Genomic DNA, 21,237 nt, shown 5'->3' with positions numbered 1-21,237 from the left:
GGGCATTTGATCCAGAGAAACGAAGACTTTACACTAATGTTCATAGCAGCTATTGTCAGCCCAGATATCCTTCAACAGATGAATGGTTAAACACAGTGTGGAACATCATGCCATGGAATATTACTAAGCAATGAAAGAAATGAACTCTTGATACATGTATCGGCTTGGATAAATCTCCAGAGAATTATACTGAGTGGGGAAAAAGCTAACCCCTACAGGTTATATCCTCTAGAGTTCCATTTATATGACACTTTGAAGTGATAATATTTTAGAAATGGAGAACAGGTTATTTGATGCCAGAGGTTAAGGATGTGAGGATGATGGGGACAGAGGGGACAACTCAAGGGATTTTGTGGTATTAGAATTCTTCAATATTCTGACTACAGTGGTGGATACATAAACCTATAGAGGTGATGAAATCATGTGAAACTTCATACACCACACACACACACACACACAATTGTAACAGTGTTGGTTTCCTGCTTGTAGTATTATACTATGGTTATGCAAAATGTTATCATTAGGGGATACTGAACAACGTGTATAAGAAATTTCTGTTTTATTTCTTACACTGCATGTAAATCTACAAGTATGTCAATTAAAGAAAAAGGAAAGGAAAAGCTGGTTTCACTAAGGAATATCCTTGATGAAGCAGTAAAATTATTAACTTTATTAAGTCTCAACCCTGAGGCCGGGTGTGGTGACTCACGCCTGCAATCCTAGCACTTTGGGAGCCCGAGGTGTGTGGATTCTTTGAGGCCAGGAGTTCAAGACCACCCTGGGCAACGTGGTGTAACCTCGTCTCTACTGAAAATACAAAAGTTAGCTGAGCGACTGTAGTCCCAGTTGCTTGGGAGGCTGAGGCACAAGAATTGCTTGAACCCCGGAGGCGGAGTCTGCAGTGAGCCAAGATCATGCCATTGCACTCGAGCCTGGGCAACAAGAGCAAAACTCCATCTCAAAACTGATAATAATAATAACAATAATGATAATAATATCTCATGGGGTTGGTGTGAGGATCCAGTGGACATAGGGAGAGCGTTTAACTTACTACCTGACCCAAAGTAGGTGTTGATAGATGCTTGTTCTGTTGTTGTTGTTGTTGTTGTTATGTGAACGTGGTTAAGACCCACTGTTGCCTGCTTACAGAAATATTCATAGCCATACTTTTAAGGGTCTTAAAATATATGCTTATCTTTTCAGGATGGAACACTGCTGCAGGCATTTGTAGCTGAAGTTGCGGAACAAATAGTTGGTATTGCAGTGATCAGAAATGAAATGGTAAATTGTGAAGTGGATATTAATTTCTTTGATTGTGCCTTGCTATATCATGAATTAGCCCAAATGCCCCTTTTGGAGTTGTACTTTTACTTATTTAATGTGAATGCCTCCTTTTTCTGATGGATATCATCATCATCTGCCTCTGTCACAGTTGGAGAACTTGCAATTCTCCATTTTTTTGCAGTCCACAATATTTAATATATTACAAAGACTACATGAAAACATTCTCACCCTAAAAACTCAGATAACTTTCCACCACCTATACACATATTGATATATTCCATTACTCTCCCCGAAGTATTACTACTGTAGTGATGCATTTATCCTTTCCAGCATTCTTCTTTGCACTTGTTACATATATCATATATGTGTGTGTATGTCAAATGGAAATGTCATTTTATTTTTTCCCAGTGCACAGCCAGCCATTTCAAAGCATTTATTACTGAATAGTCCATTCTTTCCCTTTTGATTTTAAAATGCTGCTTTTACGTTTATTAAATTTCTATATGCCTATGTCGATTTTTAAACTCTCCTTTTCCATGGATTTATCTGTTGATACCTATTGCATTATCATGTGCTTTTATATCTAGTGGAGGAGTGTTTTCTCATTTGGTGTCTTCTAAATTTTCTTATTTTTTTTTTCTTGGCTATTTCCTCTCCCAAACCTTGTAATGCTTATTATTAATATAGTTGTACCTGTGTGAATTCTATAGAACAATTTAGGCGGAATTGACATTAAAATATAGAGACTTCCCTACTAGGATCATGGATCATGGCTTTCTATGTTGTTGTTGTTGTTGTTTAACTTTTTGGGTTCTTCAGAAACGTTTTGTGGCTGCTTTCATGTGGTTTTCTTTGCATCATGTTTTGTGCCATACGGGTTTTTGTTTGTCCTGTGAGTCCACTCTCCACCTTTCTCCACCCTGTTCTGTCCCAGGGAGCCTGACCGATGGGCACAGCATTATGGGTGCCTTTGCCTTTTGGCTGCCCGTTGGGTTTGGTGGATGGAGAGCCCTGACAGAAGGAGGAGGGGACAGTGACGTCTGATGCCTCAGCAGGCTGATCTCCACTGAGTTCCCTGACATTTCAAGGCAGCCTCTTCATGATGCTCTCCTTTTGGATTCCTATAACCAGCCCTCCTCCTGTGCCACCCTCTTAGGGTGGGAATAGCTTGCAGTTGCTGTGGCACAGTCCCTACTTATCTTCTTACACCTGCCCCATCCTTGTAAATATTTCCTTTGTTAAACCCACCTCCAATTATCCTTATCTGATCATACTGTTTCCTGCTGAGACCCTGACCTGACACAGTTCTAGACATTGATCATTTATTTCTACGTGTTTTATGATTTCTCTTGGTATTCTAAGTATACACTTTTTCTCATATTTTCTAAATGTTTGTCTTGTGTATGGGAAAACTACTAGTGTTTGTATTTTTATCTTGTATTCAGTCACCTTTATGAAATATCTTTGAGCTTGGAAAGTTTTTCAGCTGATTCTCTTTTCTGCCGCAGCATCACCTCTACCCTATTCTACTGGTCAGAGCAGTTAGAGGGCACGCTCAGACACAAGGGGTGGAGGCGGACTTCTCTCAATGGGGGTGTGGCAGAGTCATTTTGCAGAAGAGCATGAGGGATGTGGGATGACAGGTACTGTCCTGGCGGTCATCTTAGGATTCTTTGGATAAGAGAACCTGCTACACCTTCCTTTTCAATATTTATACCTTTAGTCTTTTTCCAGTTTTAGTGTATGGATAGAACAACATTGAGTAATAGTGTTAGTAATAGCTGCCTCTCTGGTGTTTTTGATTTTAATGGAATGATTCTCTACTTTCCTCCATTTAGCATAATCGTGGCTGTAGGTTTCTGATACATATCCCTTAACAAGTAAGGGAAATTTTCTTCTCTATCTTATTAAAAGTTTTTATTATGGATGAGTGTTGAATTTTATCAAATGTGTTTTTGACATCGAGATGTTCACATGGCTTTATTTCTTTAATATATTGCACACTTTTCTCTTTCTTAGATTTATTCCTCTTTTTGATCTCATATTTCTTGGAGTTAGTTATTCTTTTAGAGACGGTGTTGGGTAGTAAGGTCCCTGCATCCACACAAATATGAGAAATTTTCATTGGTCCTCCTACTTGTATACTCATTTGGCTGTGTGTAGAATTCTTATTCAAATTATTATTATTATTATGGAAATAGAGTCTTGCTCTGTCCCCCAGGCTGGAGTGCAGTGATGCAATCTCGGCTCACTGCAGCCTCTGCCTCCCGGGTTCAAGCAATTCTCTTGCCTCAGCCTCCTGAGTAGCTGGAATTACAGGTGTGCACCACCACACACGGCTAATTTTTGTATTTTTTGTAGAGATGGGGTTTCACCGTGTTGGCCAGTCTGGTCTTGAACTCTTGACCTCAGGTGATCTGCCCCCGCTCAAGCTCCCAAAATACTGGGATTACAGGCATCAGCCATCTGCGCCAGCTTCATTCTAATTATTTCTCATCAGATTGTTGTCTTCCAGTATCTAATGTCATTGATAAAATATAATCTGATACCAACCTGATTCTTGATCTTTTATGAATAAATGTGTGTTTGTTTGCTTTCTTTCTCGAGAATTAAATTTTCTTTTTGTCTCTGGAATTCTGAAATTTTGCCAAGAAGTATCTTATGTCTCTGTTGGCAGTTTTTCTTCTATGATTTCATTAATTATTTCTTCTCCTCCATTTTCTCCATTCTCCTTTTCTTAAATTCTTTTTTAGATGGATATTAGATCTTTTGAATTGATTCTTCAATGTCTCTAAACATATATATGTTACATTTTACTCATCATTTTAGATTTCCTCAATTTTGTCTTCCAAATCTCTAATTCTTCAGCTGTGTTTATTCTATTACCCAAGTACTCTATTGGAATCTTTATTTCAGAGTTCATCTATTTAACTTCCAAGTCTCTTGTTCTGTCATTGTTCCTTTTTGGTACCAGCTTGTTTATTACATGCAAGATCCTTTTTGATCTCTCTGAGTACACTCTGTAGAACTTTTTTTTAATTCTCTGCTATTTCCTGAATAATTTGTCTTCTCTGTAGTAAGTTGTATGTTTCTCTATGCTGGTCTTTTTTTATCAAAAGTTTTCCTCAAAAGTCTGTCCTTGTCATGAGTGAAAGAATAAATGATCAGTTTGAGTGGCTGGCATGGGTATCCTTGACAGTTGTGCTTGTATGTTTCTCCATGGCATCTCCCCTGTCACTGGTAGTGCCACCGTCCCTCTGTCTGATTGGGAGGGTATGGCAGTGTCTGGCTTCCCCTTGTGTGCTTGAATGGAGTACCAGCCGACAGGCAGGGACTCCAGGTGACCCAAGGTAAGAAGGTTTCACCTAGTGGTAGGGTTTCCTTCCAATGTAAAACTGCCTAACGTTTTTGTCCTCCATTATGCTCTCATTACACCAAAAATAATTTTTGTTGTTATTTTAAGGGATTTGGGATGGGAAGAAAATTAGATGCACATGGCCCATCTGCTGTTTTGGGCTAATAACCTCTGTTGGCTTTTTGTTTTTCAATGATTTCTCAGTCCTATACTTATCACTCATTTTATTTTATAATGAGGGATGCCTCCTTGGTAATTAAAGAAAAGTCTTATAGTATAAAGGCCATTACAGGGTCAATGCAGATTGAAAGGTTGCCAGAACTGCCCTAGGGTACCGCCACTGGCCCGGTTACCCTGAGCTCTGTTTCCTCTGTGCTTTGTGACAAAAGCTGGAAAGGCAGGGGACCTCGAGAAGCCTGGCCACAGATGCCACAGTTTTCATGGATTTGCGGTGCCAGCCTTGCTGATCACAGAACACATCAGGGGCCTTGCATTCTCCAATTTCTGTTCTTGAAAGTAGGCTTTTAAAATAATTTTACTGTGGAAAACAAGGAGAAATATAAGTTGGTGTTTTGCAACCTGCATATGATTTGATTTTTCCTGCGTTTTGGGTGCATTTACTGCTGCTGTCATCAGAGAGTCACACCCACCTTGGAGTGTTCCCCTCCTGCCATGCTCCTGACAGTGTGCACTGCTGGGAGGTGACACAGGACAGGCTGGCCCAGGGCACAGTTAGCATGAAGGAGACCTGGGATCCCAGTGCAGTGTGGGCACAGAGGGGGAACCAGAACCAGACCTGTGGAAACAAGAGCAGTGTGCCTGATATTTCCTTTACATGGGAAGACACTCATCAATTCTTTAAATTACCTTCCACTGTAAAAATATTACACATCAAGGGGGATAGAAGGTTTAAGAAGTGCACAGGGATAAGGCCCAATTATGCAGTTTTATTGTAGGCCAGCCAGCCATACATGTAATCAAAGTGTATGACTTGGGGCCAGGCATGGTGACTCGCATCTGTAATTTTAGCACTTTGGGAGGCCAAGGCGGGCAGATCACTTGAGGTCCGGAGTTTAAGACCTGCCTGGCCAAACATGGTGAAACCCCATCTCTACTAAAACTAAAAAAAAATTAGCCAGGCATGATGGTGGGCGCCTGAAATCTCAGCTGGTTGGGAGGCTGAGATGGGAGGATCTCTTGAACCCAGGAGGCAAAGGTTGCAGTGAGCGAAGATCACGCCAGGGATTCCAGCATGGGTGACAGAGTGAGACTCTGTCTCAAATGAAGAAAAGCAAAACAAAACAAAGTGTGTGACTTGGGGGTGACACATTTCCACACTAACAGGTGAATGGTAACACATCAGAGAACACTAGTGGCTCTGTCTGCCTGACTCCCTAATTTCCCATGGGCTCGGTCTCTTGCGCTGACTGGCTTGTGCTCACTTTGCCTGAGTGGTATGGAGCTGCTGTCCTGCCGCTTGGCCAATGGCAGAGACTCGGGGCTCTCTGAGTTGATAGCAGCCATGGGTGTGGAAGGAGCACATTACAAGCTCTGCTGCCATCCCCCAAAGACAACCCATCAGAACAACTAGCTCTCAGGAAATGTAATTTCTAATTTAAAAAATTTACCGTGAAGATGAGGTGGCAAATATGGAAGAGAAAAACACATTTCTTACTGTCATACCTAAAGTAATTTTTAAAAGATATTTATCACAAAATGCATGCCATTTGTTTAAAATGCTTGTAGAAACCATCCCTTCTGTCTCTTCTGTAGGACATTGAGTACATACGGTCACATTACAACATTGAAGATTTCATCTACTTCAGTCACCACCAGCGCGAAGAACACGGGCACATGCATCACTTTGCCCTCAACCCCATTTTCCGGCACTACACCAAGTTCTTTCTGAAGGAGATCCTGCGTTTAGGCTTTAAATCCTGTCTCTACTACCCTGTTTACCCAAAATCCAGAGAAGGCAAGGTGAGAGAATGGTGCGATTCCCTTTCCCAGCAGGTCAGTGTTCACAGTGTTGTTGGTGTTGTGTGCCACATTTTATTCATTCCTCTCATGATGGGTTTTGATGATAACATGGGTCTGAATTTCCAATGGCCATATTTAGTTTTGCCTTTTTCATAGACTACAGTGACTTTCTGTAGGCTTCGAATTTCTGACACAATCACAACTAATATCATTGGTAGTAAAATATGTTGGCTTTTCTATATTGACAAAACAGACTGAAAACCATGCAAAAATGCTCTAAGAGACGTGAAAATCTAATAATTTTTTATGATGCACGAGTGCAGCACCAACATGATCCTATTCATTCCTTCAAGCAAAGAACATTTCAGTGATGATTCCATAGAATAAATTAATTCTATTTTAGAAGACTGGCGTGCTATCCCAGCATTCCAAACAAGCACTGTACACACCCCCAGTAGGTGATGGAGAGAAAGTGTGGAGATACCTGATGCCGATGTAACCCCATGTAACACTTGCCATACTTGCATGGAGTAATACTGTGGTAATAGACACGAATCTGATGTGTATACATGGTGTGTATGTGCATGCACAGATCGCACACCCTCCATCTTACTTGCATACATCCCATCCCACTTTAGTGTTCCTCACAGCACTCACCACCAACTGAAGTTATCAATTTTACCATGAACACAGCCATGCTTTTATCTGTCTTGTTCAAAGCTATATCCCCATTGCCTAGAAGAGTCACAAACACAAACACACACACACAGACACCCCACGCACTCTCATACATTCATGCACATATACCACACTCACACACACTCATGCATTCACACATATACTCACCCCCCCCACACACACACACTCACACACTCATATAAGGTGTCTGGTTGTTCCCTAGGCAAGGGCGTTTTCAAGCTAGATTCCCAAGGGTTTTTTCCTGCAAATTGGTCTCTCAGTCACTGACAACATTGGTCCTCAACTTGATGTAGACTTGGAGTGAAGGGATTCAACCACTAGAGCAGGTAGAAGTTGCCCCATAAGATTCCACTCATGAACTCAAACTTTCCCATATTCTGCCTAGAGTCTTTGACATTGTCTCATTTCTTCTTATCAGCAAAAGGGAGCTAAGAGATCTTAAAATGCCTTATTATTAACATGTCTATTTATTAAACAATCTAAAGTGTGTTAGTACATACACATAGCAATAATCTCGCCAGTGTATTTTATTTAACAAAAACCTTTTGGAGAAGTTCGGAAAACCTTTTGGAGAAGTCCAGAGGGAATGGGGAAGAAAGAAGAAAAACAGAAAAGGTTTTGAGTGAGATGTGGACTCTGCCCTAGCTTCTTTTTTTTTTTTTTTTTTTTTTTTTTTTGCTATCAAAATGCAGCACCATGGCAATGAAATGGCCCAGCTTTGAGCTCACTGAGATGGGAAGGTAACAGTTCTGCTGGAAAATCCTGGTCCTGCACAGTTTTCTTTTACTTTGCGCTTGGCCAAATGCCAATTTTGTGACCTTCAGGATGTGATATTACTTTCTTGTTTTTATTCATGAAGTTCCCTGGATGTGCTGGGTTAGAGAAAGTCTTTTGCATCCATAATAAAAATAATACCTTGGGCATTTCATTAAATGTTTATACATTTACCTCAATAGTATGAAATTAGGAATATGTTCCACACTGTTGTATATAGCCTCTAAAAACATGCTTGGAAACAGATTTCTTCTCAGTCTGCACTTCCAGTTGATTTCACATATTCATTTAAAACAAGTGTATGAAGCAGTTCCAAATAATTTGAGTAAGAATTCCCAAATTCTGCTATAAATCCCCAGTTGACTACAGTAAAGTTGAGCTTTTTGGCTCACATTATGGGGATGGTTTTCTCTCTGTCTCTCTGGTCAAGGCATGTATTAAGAGCTCTTTCAGGCATAAAAACAGGGTGCTGGCTAGGGTTCTGTTTTTCAGTTTGCGAAGTCAGGGTGTGAAGTTCAGTGGTGAAGGATATTAGAAAACCATTTTAGAAGCTCTTAGAAATGCCAGGGGTTATTTTTAGAACTGCAAAAAGTCATATGTAAACCATCTATTTATTAAAATGCATCTACAGTTGTTTTTCTTTCTTTGCTTTCCAGCTTAAATTCAATAAATGTATCATTAAAAGTTTTGATTTTACAGTCTGACTCTTCAGATTTAAATGGTTACAATGTCCTTAGTTCATTTCACCAAAACCCTAAGATTTTATAAATGTGACAGAAATAAAGATCACCGTGTTTGGTTTTCTCTGCTAAGTTTTTAAAACTGGATAAAATCAATACATAAAGCATTCCCCTAAGACATGGTTTATCATAGTTCATTTCAGTAAGTATAAATCCAACTCATAATTTAGTATTAGTCTAGATGTAAATAATATGATCTACTTCTCCCACACCCACCCTCACTTCTCAGTTTTATCTTTTTGTTCCAAAACAGTTTTTGTTGTTGTTATTGTTTAACAGAGGTCCAGTTGAAGTCACTGTGAGTGACTTTTACAAACAGAATTTTCACATCCCTGCTAAGTTACCCCTTGGATGACATTTTTATCTATGTGTCTTCTTAAAGCAGCTTGTGCCAAACATACAAAGGTTAACAGGATGCAGATAACACAGCTTAATGGGGTCAGATCAAGCTGATGCATGATCACTATGGAGAAGAATATCCTCCCGGGGAAAATACTTGTACTGAAAAATCCCATAAACCAAACCACTTGTTTATCTGTCATTCCCACAGAGATAGTAATGTAATTACTCTCGTAATTATCTTCATTAGTGTCAGGCATTATCTACAATTCATTCCACTGCTCGAAGAGTATGTTTGTTTATTTGCTGATTTTTTTTTTCTTCTCTGACTTGGCCGAGTTAAGAGTTTTGTATTTGTAAAGCTGTACGCAGACATCTGTGCTGAGCCTCTCTGACATTCTCTCCCCTAAAATATAGATTGCTGTCTTTCAGTTCCAGAACCCCTACGCCCACTCCCTGACATCTGCCCTTCATTACTTGGTTCCCGTGCGACCACGACGACAGATTGTCTATCCTCTGGAAAAGCTTGGCATAAACGCTCCATCAAAGGCGGTCTCCAAGGATCCGGTGGGTAGCAGGGCGGCAGGCAGGGCGGCGCGGTGCCAGCTCCTGCGGGCCTGGCAGATGGGGTGGCAGTGCTGTCTTCACAGGAGCAGGCTGCTTCTTAATTACAGAGAACCTGGTGCTCATACCCTTACAGGCGGAGCCCTGCGAAGGCTCCCCTGCAGGCCTTTCCCTCAAGTCGTTATTTCCCGGCAAGCCTAAAGCAGTAGCCACAGGACCCTGCAGGGTCATCCCATGGGGATGCCTCTCAGGCTGCTGTGTCCCAGGACAAAAGACCTAGAGTCATCCTCTGGCATATTTTCATTTTCTTTCCCTGTCCTCAAAAGCAGATTCCCCCTTTCAATGATGTTTTGCTTTCAAGGCATTAAGTGGTCATTCGCTGTTAGGACGAAGCTGACAGAGAAAACAGAGCTGGCTGCATTTGAGATGTTTGGGCCCCGGGTCTAAGCTGGTTTCTTTAACTCCCTCCTCCAGGGGCATCAAGATGATTAACAGAAGCATATTAGCTGCCCTGGGGCAGCAGGAGTTTTTGACCTTAAAATGAATGGCCAGGGGCCACTTTTATTGTGAGAACAGGAAAAAGGACTGAAATCAAACCTAGATATTCTTTTAAATGCAAATGTACCTGTATACATACACACAGTTTTTTTCAATAACCTAATTGGAAAACATAATTTTCTCATGTTGACTGATATGGACTTGTAGTGTTTGTATACTCTTCTACTTAAGTAAAAAATAAAAATAAAAAAAAAAAAAAAAAAAATCCCTCAGTGGGCTAACATTTGTCCTTTGTGAGAGAGAAAAAGGGAAAGTGTGAGTTTAAACTCTACAAACACTTACCCAAGGCGCTGCCCCTCAGAGCTGGAGATGATGCTGAAATAAACACCTTGCAACAGGCTCGGCACTGCGGGAAGGACATCGCCCCGCCCGGCACCTGTCTTACTGGCGGGTGCACTGAGGGATGGGGAGGGTACCTCCATCAGACCAACTCAGAGGCAGCTTTGTGTCTTACATTCATCTTTATATTTGTAAAATAACAAAAATTTATATCATTGTAAATTTATATGTGAGTACAGACTGATCATATAAAGCAGGACTTCTCAATCTACATGTCGTTTTTTTTTTTTTAATTAATGTGTAATTAGTCATAGACTGATAGTTTTGTAAAAAGTGAATTCCTGGGAAAACAAGATTAAAAAGCAAAGACAGACAAAATTCTTTTATTGTTAGATTTAACAGACATAGCATTACTCTGTTGGTTTGCTATAAAAGTTTCTGAATGCTTCTCTCGGTCTCTCTTACTCATATCTTCATAGACTAATAATAGTTTGCACATGGGCACCTGTTCCAGACCACAGATTGAGTGGCACTGGAACTCCCATGCACTCAGCACCCAGCTGCAATGATTTGCAACTCTTTGCTAATTTTGGATCATCTGTGCCCCCACCACTTCCCCTTTCTCCTATATCATTTTGAAGCAAACTCCAGATTCCTATCATTTTATCTGAAGGTCACAGGCATATTCTTAAGTAGCAGGGTTCACAGCACTGGAGATGAGATGTGCCTAGCCCACCTGGAAGACCTTTAGGATGGGCCACCATGCGGTCTGTCTGCATGTGAAGATCCTGGGAACAGACTGCTTTGGAAAGAGAGCCAACACCCAGAAGTTTGGTGCAAAGACAGTGACTTGGGGTCAGAGACAGTGGCTACATGCTGTCTCCAGCACTGAAATACAGTTTCCACAGAGGCAAACTGATCTCTGGAGAAAGCGCTGGGCATAGAAGTACATGGATGTGCTCGGCGTACAACTTTGCAGCTTCCGCATCAGATCAGGGTCAGGATGAGAGATGCTGACCTTCTGCAGTCATTGCTGAGACTTATACTTCAGTGGCAGCCCACGGCTCCTGTGCCTTCAGCCAGTCCTCTGGCAGCATGGGTGGCCTGGCTGGAGCTGGAGGGAGGAGTCCAGAGTTGCTGCATGGATATCAGGAAGCATCGTTTTTATGAATATGAAGTGCAGTTCCACACCTGCCCCCTCCCTCCCACCCTATTGTGAGAATTTTCAGTTAAGTGATTTTGAGGTGAGCTGGAGCTCTAGGTGGGGAGAAAGTCAGAGATAACATTTTGTTTCATTTAAAATTCTCTCATTACTACTTCCCAGGTTGGTATGATCCGAAACCATTGCTTACATTGAGTAACCTTTCCCATGGTCATCTCAGTAAGCTGTGCCCCTCACCCCGAGCCCTGGTGTATTTCAGCACAAAGCAGAGATGGATTGTTCAAACCCAGGGTCCAGGAAGGCAGCCACTTAGCAGACGGGTGGGAGAATTCTAACACAGATGCCTGTTACCTGCTGCTCGTGCTATTGTGCTTATTTCTCAGGTGAATTCTAACTGTTTAAGAAGCACTTTTGTTGCTACTCGTTGTATTCAAGCTTCAGAAAATTGTAATGGAGATTTAGATTTAGTAAACAAGATTCAGTAAAAAATTTTAGACATATTAAAAGTTTAATCACAGGATTATTTATCGAGACCATAATCCACATGGAATGGGCCTCGGTATTAAAAAGTTAAAATGCGGCCGGGCGCGGTGGCTCAAGCCTGTAATCCCAGCACTTGGGGAGGCCGAGACGGGTGAATCACGAGGTCAGGAGATCGAGACCATCCTGGCTAACACGGTGAAACCCCGTCTCTACTAAAAAATACAAAAAAAACTAGCCGGGCGAGGTGGCGGGCGTCTGTAGTCCCAGCTACTCGGGAAGCTGAGGCAGGAGAATGGCGTGAACCTGGGAGGCGGAGCTTGCAGTGAGCTGAGATCCGGCCACTGTACTCCAGCCTGGGCGGCAGAGTGAGACTCCATCTCAAAAAAAAAAAAAAAAAGTTAAAATGCTAAATTATATTATTAAAATTATTTTTCTCTTTTTAACATTTTAGACGGTTTTAATGTTTTAGAGTGATTATCTGAGACAAGTTGAGCCAAGTAGAGTATTTTTAGGAAGAATCTCTGTATATCCCTCAAGACATTGTTTTCTTAGTAGAGCGATAGCATTGCAGTAGCAAACTGTGCAAGGTTGAGCAACTCTCATTACCAAATGAATGAATTTTCCCTTTAGGTTTGACATCTCCCACCCTCCCTTCCCCTCCCAGTGCATCGAGTTTATATGAGACCCTCAGCTCCCTCACCATGTCCATATCACTTCTCTTGCCGGCCACTCGTCTTTCATACCTTTTATCCTATTTTAAGCATCTTAGAGTGACCATCCAGTCCCTAGTTTTCACCTAGGAAGCCAATCTTCAAGGGAACAGATCACTCCAGGCATGAGTAATGGGATAGAAAGCATTTCATCTCGGTAGGTTGCCAATTTGAATCTGGCACAAGGCAGCAGTGATTGAAATTCATCACTGCATGGCAGGGAAATATGCCCTCACTCCCACCTCAAGGCCCTCCTAATTCCTGCCTGGTTTGGACGATCAGTGTCCCTGCCACAACACCTTCCCCGTCGTTTCTATTAATTGACAGCCCACTCCACAGCAGGTAATAAAAAAGAGCCTAGAAAACATAAATGATTTTCATCACACATTTCAGAATGAGGTCTCAAAGATTCGTAATAATATCTCCACAGTCAACCAGTGTGAATGCATGGATAAGAGAGAGGGCTTTCTCCTGACCAAGACCATAACTGACATCATAGACCTGGAAGATTCTTTTCTTAGCTTGAATGAGCCATCGTGGCCCATGCTTTTACATTATGAGAGTTATTCTCATGGAAGTTTTTTATTAGATGACTCATCAGGGCCTACCTGTGTAAGTATTATTATTTTTTACAAAATTATTTTATTTCTTTAATTTTAATTTTTGTTGGTACACAGTAGGTATCAATGTTTATAGGGTACACAAGATTTTGATACAGGCATGCAATGAGTAATAATCACATCATGTAAAATGGGGTATCCATCCATTCCCTCAAGTATTTATCCTGAATGAGTATTACAATCAGGAAAACACTCAAAATTGGGCTGAATTAATTTAGCAGTTATATTGATTAAAGACGGCCGAACAAGCTGCCCTACACTTATTTTCAGAGTGGGTCTACATACAAGCCTGTTTTCTTTCCTTTCTGCCTTCTACAGGGATTCAGATATGACTGTGTCACCATGCATACCTGCAAGGAGCTTCCAGTCTAGTTTCGGTATTAACTGGGGGTGGAAGAGGGCTTGTACTGGCCTTCCAGGTGACAAGAGCCCAAACTCAGGAGAAATAGCCACACTGGGCTCAGACCTGTTTCTGCGGAATTCCTGGAGAGGGAATGTGTTTGAGAAAAAGGCACCTCTTCCTTTCCAGGAGTGGGAGTTTAAATAAGTGTTATTTGTCATATTACACTCCAGAAAACCTGCTTTGAACTTAAATAGCCCCTGCCATTGCCTCAATATCAATAGATGCTCCCCATCATCCACTTCAGTCACTTCAGCTCTTCATCTTGGTTTATAGTGTTCATAGAATTATAGCGTGAACTCACCTCTCTCTCACATATTTTCAGAACTAAATCAACCCTTCATCCTTCCTGAGGAATCATACTTTCAGAGTGATCTTGGTTTTTTGGTTTTTTTTTTTCCTGGTTGCTTATTAACGATGGTCTGATTAAATCTCGACTAATGAATTCTTTGGAGGCCTCCATTTGGATTCTGTGCATTCATTTCTCCACATTTTCCCTTTGTCCTTCTACAAAGAAAAATGACGGTTTATGGAAGCCCTCCCCCTCAGAGCTAAGTGATGGCCCTGCTTTTTCCTGGTATGTGATCTCTCAGGAAGATGTCACTCACTGGCATTCAGTTACCCTTTGAATTGCCCCTTTTCATCTGGCTGTTCTTCCCAGTCCAGCTATAATTACCATCTGATGGACTGTTACTGGATACTGTTTCACTTGTGCATCTGCTGCCCTAGGAAATTGCATTATTCTCCCAGCACCTGCTAGATTTTCCCCAGCTTTATTGTTTCCCAGCCCCTTCCTTAAACGTGGTAACTTTCACCGCCAGTGGTTAGACTTCCCTTGGTTATATTTGTGGTCGGTGTATTTTTAGCTCTTGGGCCATCACTTTGGTAGAGGTTTCTAAAAATGCAGACCCGTATTTTTTCAGCATCATATATGCTCTAATTATTATTAATGTGACCATGGGAGAAATATTTTCTTGAAATGAAATTAACCCACTTTAAATCATCTCCATGAGTCCAGTTTGCTTCTTCAAGCCACTTCCCAGCCAGTTCCTATGTGTTTACAATATCTATGGGAAGTGTACTTTCTTCTATGTGTAGTGAACTCTTTTCTCTGAGATTCTTAGAATCATTTACGTAAGTTCCTTTGTGAGCTTTTTTCTTTCTACAATACAAGTTCTATGGTCATTTCTTTCCAATTCTCTGAACATTATCTAGTTTAATATAATATGTTATATATTATATAAGCGTATATTATATAAATAGTATATAAATACACACCAGAAGGACTTATAAACCAGTGTTTATTCTCCTTACTGTCCTAATTTTTCCCTCTTAGAAAGGTTACAAGGTACTAAAAACAACTACTATTGCATTACTGTTACTTCTTGAGCTGTTGCTTAAAGGCTTCCCATAGAGTTTCTCATCTCGTCCTCTCATCAGCACATGTAAATAGTTACTGCGATTGCCATCCTCAGTGTACCTAAAGCAAACAGGCTTGCCAGGAGGGCGAGTAAATAACTTGTCCAAAGGCAATTTAATTGACAGAATTTCAAACCCAGGAAGTTGGTTGCCAAAACTCCTATCTTTAACTTCCACAGACATACTTTCCTACCTAAAAGGCTAAAGTACTAGTATGACTCATTATAGGAAAACCAAACTACAGAAAAGGAGTATGGTTCAATATAGATCTTGTTGAACCTCACAAATCCTTGGCACCAGGTACTTAACCAAAAGGTGACCCACAGACGATTGGATTTCTCCCAGTGCAGTTTGAATTTTCCTCTTGGCTGAATGATCCACTCTTGGGTTTGATCTGGTACCAGCCTGACCCTGTCTGACCTGGGCTAGGAAGGAGCAGACATGGGTCCAGGTTGGTGTGCTGGCAGGTTTTGGACACCTGCTGATCAGGCTGTCTGCAGTTAGCTCGCTGTTGTATGGGTTTGTTGTTACAAACCTTTGTAATTTTTGTTGTTACAAAAAACCTTTGTTGTTGCAAAATTATGGTGGCAGCTGCTGGGAAAGGAAGAAAAAAATTGTGATCCCATATGGAGGCTACATCATACATTTCCCAAAATTCAGCTCCATGTTGGATGTGGTTTCAGAACCCAAGTAAGTGCCCATCAGATGAGTGACTAAAGGTTTATTTTTGGGGGTGGAAGGTGGGTGGAGGGAAGAGATAAGATGTGAATTAGTGGCATGATCAACAAGCTGTGGAAATTGTTGAGTAACTGGGCAGTGGTCAGGGGGTAAGATGAGGCTCTGAGGGTATGATAGAGAAGAAATTGGGAAAAGTAACTTCTTAACATCTTAGTGTTGTCAGGAATCAATGCTACATCTTATCCTCATTTTCTAGGACAGATATTTATAGGACAGTCTCTGTCTTCCCCCAACCATGTCTTTAACAGCTTCACATTGTGATATAAATCATATATATACACCATACAATTAACCCACTTCAACTATACAATTCAAAGGTTTTTAGTATATTCACAGAGTTGAACAATCATTACCACTATCTAATTTTAGAACATTTTCATCACCCCTAAAAGGAACCTGTGCCCACTGGCAGTCACTTCCTCTCTTTCCCAGCCCTCTCCTCTCAACCCTAGACAACCAGTAATCTACTTACTCTCTCTATGAACTTACCTATTCTGGACATTTCATACAAGTCGCGACATATACTATGCGGTATTTGGTGACTGGCTTCTTAGCATGTTTCATCCACATTGTAGCGTGTGTGTCTGTGCTTTATTTCTTTTTTGTTGTTGAATATCCTATTGTGTGGATAATACTATATTTTATTTTTACATGCATGAGTCTATGACATTTGAGTTTTTTCCATTATTTGGCTATGATGGAAATGTTGCTATGAAAATGTGCACACAGGTTTTTGGGTGTATGTGTTTTCATTTGGGGGGCGGTGTCTATACCTACAAGTGGGGCTGCTGGGTCACATGGTAACTCTATGTTTAATATTTTGAGGAACTGCCAAACTATTTTCCAAAGTGACTGCATTATTTTGCACTCTTTCATTCTTAGATCAGATTCAGCATTCCGGCTAGTAATTGATGAAGTGCTGGTCAAATCAAGGCCATTGAAGGGCAATGTCTCAACTGTTCTTTCAGTTTCAGAAGTAGAGTTTCCACCACTCCAAGAGAGCTTCATACACACATTTGAGACTACACTGCTAATGCTGCTTCAATTCTTTTGAAAGCAGAGATTTTTCTAAAATAAAATCTCTGTTAGCTTTCCTGCTTCACCCTCTCTGACTCAGCAGCCTCTTGTGGTCCTGTGTGGGCATCTAAGAGAGCTCAGGCAGCAAACAAGATGCCTATCCAAATGTAGGAGGAAAATGGGGGACTTTCTGTTTTTTAAAAGACACCAGCATGTTCTTTGTTTGATCCACCTTTAGTAATATTATTGCTCTTAAAAAGAGCTGCCAATGCTTCCAATAGAAAAGAAAAAAATTCTAAGGATTTCCTGGATGCTGATCAGGTTCTTGCCACAACCCAGTAGGAGGAAAAAAAATGCATTCTGTTCCCTGCAGAGCCAGGGTAATGAATGCCACAGAGGTCCAGAAGTGCCTCCGGACGCATCAGCTGCCTGCCGCAGAGCTCTGAAAGCCTGCATCCTAGCAAGGCTCCCGGGTGGAGCTGAGCTCCCGGGCAGAAACTGGCCTTCGCAGCTAAGTGGCTTCTTCAGAATCTGCCTTCGGGGAAGAGAGGAATGGCAGCTCCAACGTGAGGCTTTGCTTTGTGTATTTTAAAGTAGCTGGGGATATAAAATGACAAAGGGGACAATTAGAGCTGCGGATACTGACTAGAGAAGTGATATCTTTTCCCCTTGATTAAAAATAAGTATGTTATTACAAAAGCAATACATGTTTTTGGTAGAAATTTTAGGAAAAAATAATAGAGAAAATCAGTAAAACCTTCTCTCCTCCTATCTTTTGATTACCTTTGTTAATATTTTGGGGTTTCAACTTCTGGATTATTTTCTGTGAAAAAGACTACATATATGCTATTAGATATGGAGTTTAGTGTTTGAAACATGCTTCTTCACTTAATATGTTATGACTATATTTACTTGTTACTAAGTATTGTAAAGTGTGATTTTCGTGGCCACACAGTTCTGCGAAGCAGCAAGCCCCGCCGCTCAGTGAGTACTTTCCTCCTGCCAGGCCCTGCATTACATCCTGTCCCAGCTGATCTTTCATTCTCACAGATGTTTCAGCAGCATCATCTCCATTTTGCAGTGGGGAAAACTGAGGTTAGTAAAGGGTTGGTAATGCAAGTGAGCGTTAAGCCAGCAGGACTTGTGTGAATAGTCACGAAGCCACTTGAGTTCTGTATCTCATCGCCCTGTAAATATGTTCTATGTGGCTGAGTTTTCTCCTGCACCCGGATGGAAAGTGAGCAAGTTCTGGGACCTTCTGGTCAGTTCTAGGTCATTAAAGCTGTATGGGTCACTTCCAATCACAATACTTGATCTTAATTCCATAAAATGTTCAATTTCATTTTATGTAATAATCAAAATTCAATTTTCCTCCAAGGGTGAGACTCCCCTGACCCACTGCTGAAGCCTGCAAGCACGTAGGAAGCCTGTGGTTGGAGAAGGCAGGATGGGGAGGGCCTCTTGTCTCTTCTGAACTCTCATGCCCCTTCCACTAACTTAGCATTTGTATAGCTCTTCAGTATTTAGTGCTTTCTCTTTCTTTAGCCTCTTAGTGTCTTCTTATTATTGAGCTGTGTTTCTAGTCCTTCTGAAATTGGGGTCAGGGCAGGGAGGAACAGTTGCAGGAGGAGGCAAGTCTGAACTTGGCCACTGCTGTTGTAAGATGGCCCCTACTCTGTGGGCTGGACTCCTCTTCTCTTAGTGTGTGTTCACAGTTTCCTAGGGGATTCCTGTTTCTAGGGAGCTCTCACCAGCATTCCCATGATGCAGGAGATGCCATCCTCTAGCTTTGATACCGAGTCTCATTTGCATCTGGAGGTGCCGTATAGGAAGGACCTGAGAGAAGAGCTCTTGCCTCTGTGGGTCAGCAGACTCTGCCCATGCAGGCCACCTGCCCATGCAGCTCACCCAGCACATCCATCCACTTTGTCTAGAGGCCTCTCATGAAGCTCTTGGAGGGCTCCCAAACCCTTTCTGTGACTTGAAGCAAAAGACAAGGCACCCCTTCCATCTGTCCTCTTCTGGGGATGGGGGACATGGGACTCACAGCACATCAACAGTTCTCCTGGAAGAAATCTTCAAAAAAGCCCCTTTTGCATGTACTCATCTAACCCTTTCATGTCTTCATTTTGAGTTAGGAGTTAAAAGGCATTTAACCAGCACTTGTCACTGACTTTGGCATTTTTATAAGGGGGCTCCTTTGGAATGTAGCATCTATTGTCTTCATGCCGGGGCTACACAGCTGCTAAGTTGCGGTTTGGGGACTAAACAGTGTGATGTCAGAGCCCACGATTCACCATTGCTGTGTGCAGGCCAATTCCCTCATGTTGGTTAAGTTTTTAACCCAATTTTTATCATGATGAACACTGCTACCATGTCTGCCCTTATTATTTTTCAGCACATTTGCTTTGATTTCTTTTGAATAAATTCCTAGAAATGGTATTGCTCAGTCAAAGGTAAAGTTACTATCTCTTTAATCAAAAAGCATAAAGTTTTAGAATTTGAAAATGAAAACTTGTGATTCCTGAATTGAAAAAGATTATTTCTCTTGGCAATATGTCGCTGTATCTAGGCAACATAAAGAGTATAGAGACATACAGCAAACCCTCTTTTTTATGTCAGATATAGATTTTTAAGACAAGTAACCAGGTGTGCAAAAGGATACATCTTTTATTTTCCTATTTTTGTCTAATTGAACTGAGTCTCTGCTTTGAGCCTTTATTCCACCTGATGGGAGTAAAAGTAACCTCCATCAATTCTGGGTAAATTTAATCATTTAATATTTACACTGAGTCCATGTAGGAGCTTTTCTTCTTTCATGTTTTTAGCGGGGTAGGAAAAACATCCAAGTTCTCAGGAGCTCATGGACACGGAATGTCATGGCACTGTGGCGGGCGGGGAGGAGGCTGGGAGGGGAGGTATCTGCTACTTGGGTAGTGCCTGTCCTCACAGGAATCCTGAGTTCAGAACATCAGCTTTTGTCCTCAGGCAAAGTCACCCCTTGTCCTGGCATCCAAGCCCCCGCAGCCCTCACTGCTTTCTGCAGAAGCATCCCATCCTCACAGCCTTGAGGCCAGTCTGAGTGTGACCTTGTGTTCCCTGGAGCCAGGTGCTCTCTTCCTTTCCTGCTTTCCTCGTTTTGGGCTTTCAGAAGCTCATTGCTGCCTCATTTCCCTCCTCGTCCGGGAAGCTCCCTCAGCCGTCTCCACTGGACTCTTCCCAGGACAAGGTGGCAGGAGAGTCCCCCTCGTAAAGCAGTCTCCTTCTTGTATTCTCCAAAATCTTTGTGGGGATCCTGCCCGCTTCCTTCCACTTTCCTGGCCTTAGCCAGGGGAAGGAGAGGGCTGCACTGCACTAATTTCTCCTTCTTCCCCTCTGGCTTTCCTCCTCCTGGTCCTCAGACAGTGGGCTCGCTGTCCCCATGTGTTCTTCTGTATCTGTCATTGGAAGCATCAACTTTGACTTTTGATGCATAACAGTCAGGCTTTTGAGACTCAAAAAACCTTCTTGCAACCAGTTATCTGCCTGGAAACAAAACAGCACAGAATTGACACATTTGTTCTCTGGGGCTGGGTCTGCCCAAAGGCCTGGTGTCCCCTGGCTGTTGCCTGCAGCATCAGGAGGGGTCATGAGTCAGCATGGATTGGCAGAAATGAAACACATCTGCTAGTACAAAAACAGCACCCCACTAGGATGACAGCAGTGACAGACATATGAAACACAGACCACGAATGCCCCTCTGGGGCTGGCCTACTCCCTCTGGCTCGTGGAAGAATTATAGAAACGTGATTCCATTCATTATGAAGTGATTGGAGGTCAGTAGATGCGTATAGAATAAAGTACAGTGTCATAAGCCTAACTTTCAGGTCTTTTTGTTAAAACTTTCACTTGTTATATCCCGTTAATAAATTCTAGTTTTACAGATGGGATATGGGCTAGGCACAGTGGCTCATACCTGTCATCCCAGCACTTTGGGAGGCTGAAATAGGAGGATCACTTGAAGCCAGGAGTTTGAGACCAGCCTGGGTAACACAGTGAGACCCCCATTTCTACAAAAAATAAACAATTAAAACAATGGGTTTTGCCTTTCTGGAAGATGTGAAAGATCAGGAAAAA

At 41.7% G+C, this 21,237-nt stretch overlaps 1 protein-coding gene across 6 annotated transcripts in view; it reads left to right on the top strand.

Annotated features, from left to right (window-relative positions):
* The window catches only part of CFAP61 (cilia and flagella associated protein 61), a 303,360-nt gene that overhangs the window by 138,927 nt on the left and 143,196 nt on the right, over positions 1-21,237 (top strand). For 5 of the 6 annotated variants that reach the window (XM_017945053.2, XM_017945054.2, XM_017945057.2 and 2 more), the window contains 3 exons: positions 1,204-1,281; positions 6,413-6,619; positions 9,589-9,738. In XM_017945053.2, coding sequence (XP_017800542.1) covers positions 1,204-1,281; positions 6,413-6,619; positions 9,589-9,738 — 435 coding nt within the window. The remainder of the gene's footprint in view (positions 1-1,203; positions 1,282-6,412; positions 6,620-9,588; positions 9,739-21,237) is intronic. The other variant, XM_017945056.2, reaches the window with a different exon arrangement.

This window comes from Papio anubis, chromosome 16 (assembly GCF_008728515.1).
Source record: "Papio anubis isolate 15944 chromosome 16, Panubis1.0, whole genome shotgun sequence".
In the NCBI taxonomy this organism is placed as follows: domain Eukaryota; kingdom Metazoa; phylum Chordata; class Mammalia; order Primates; family Cercopithecidae; genus Papio; species Papio anubis.
The sequence above is the reverse complement of the archived record's forward strand: the minus strand, read 5'-3'. Positions and strand labels throughout refer to the sequence as shown.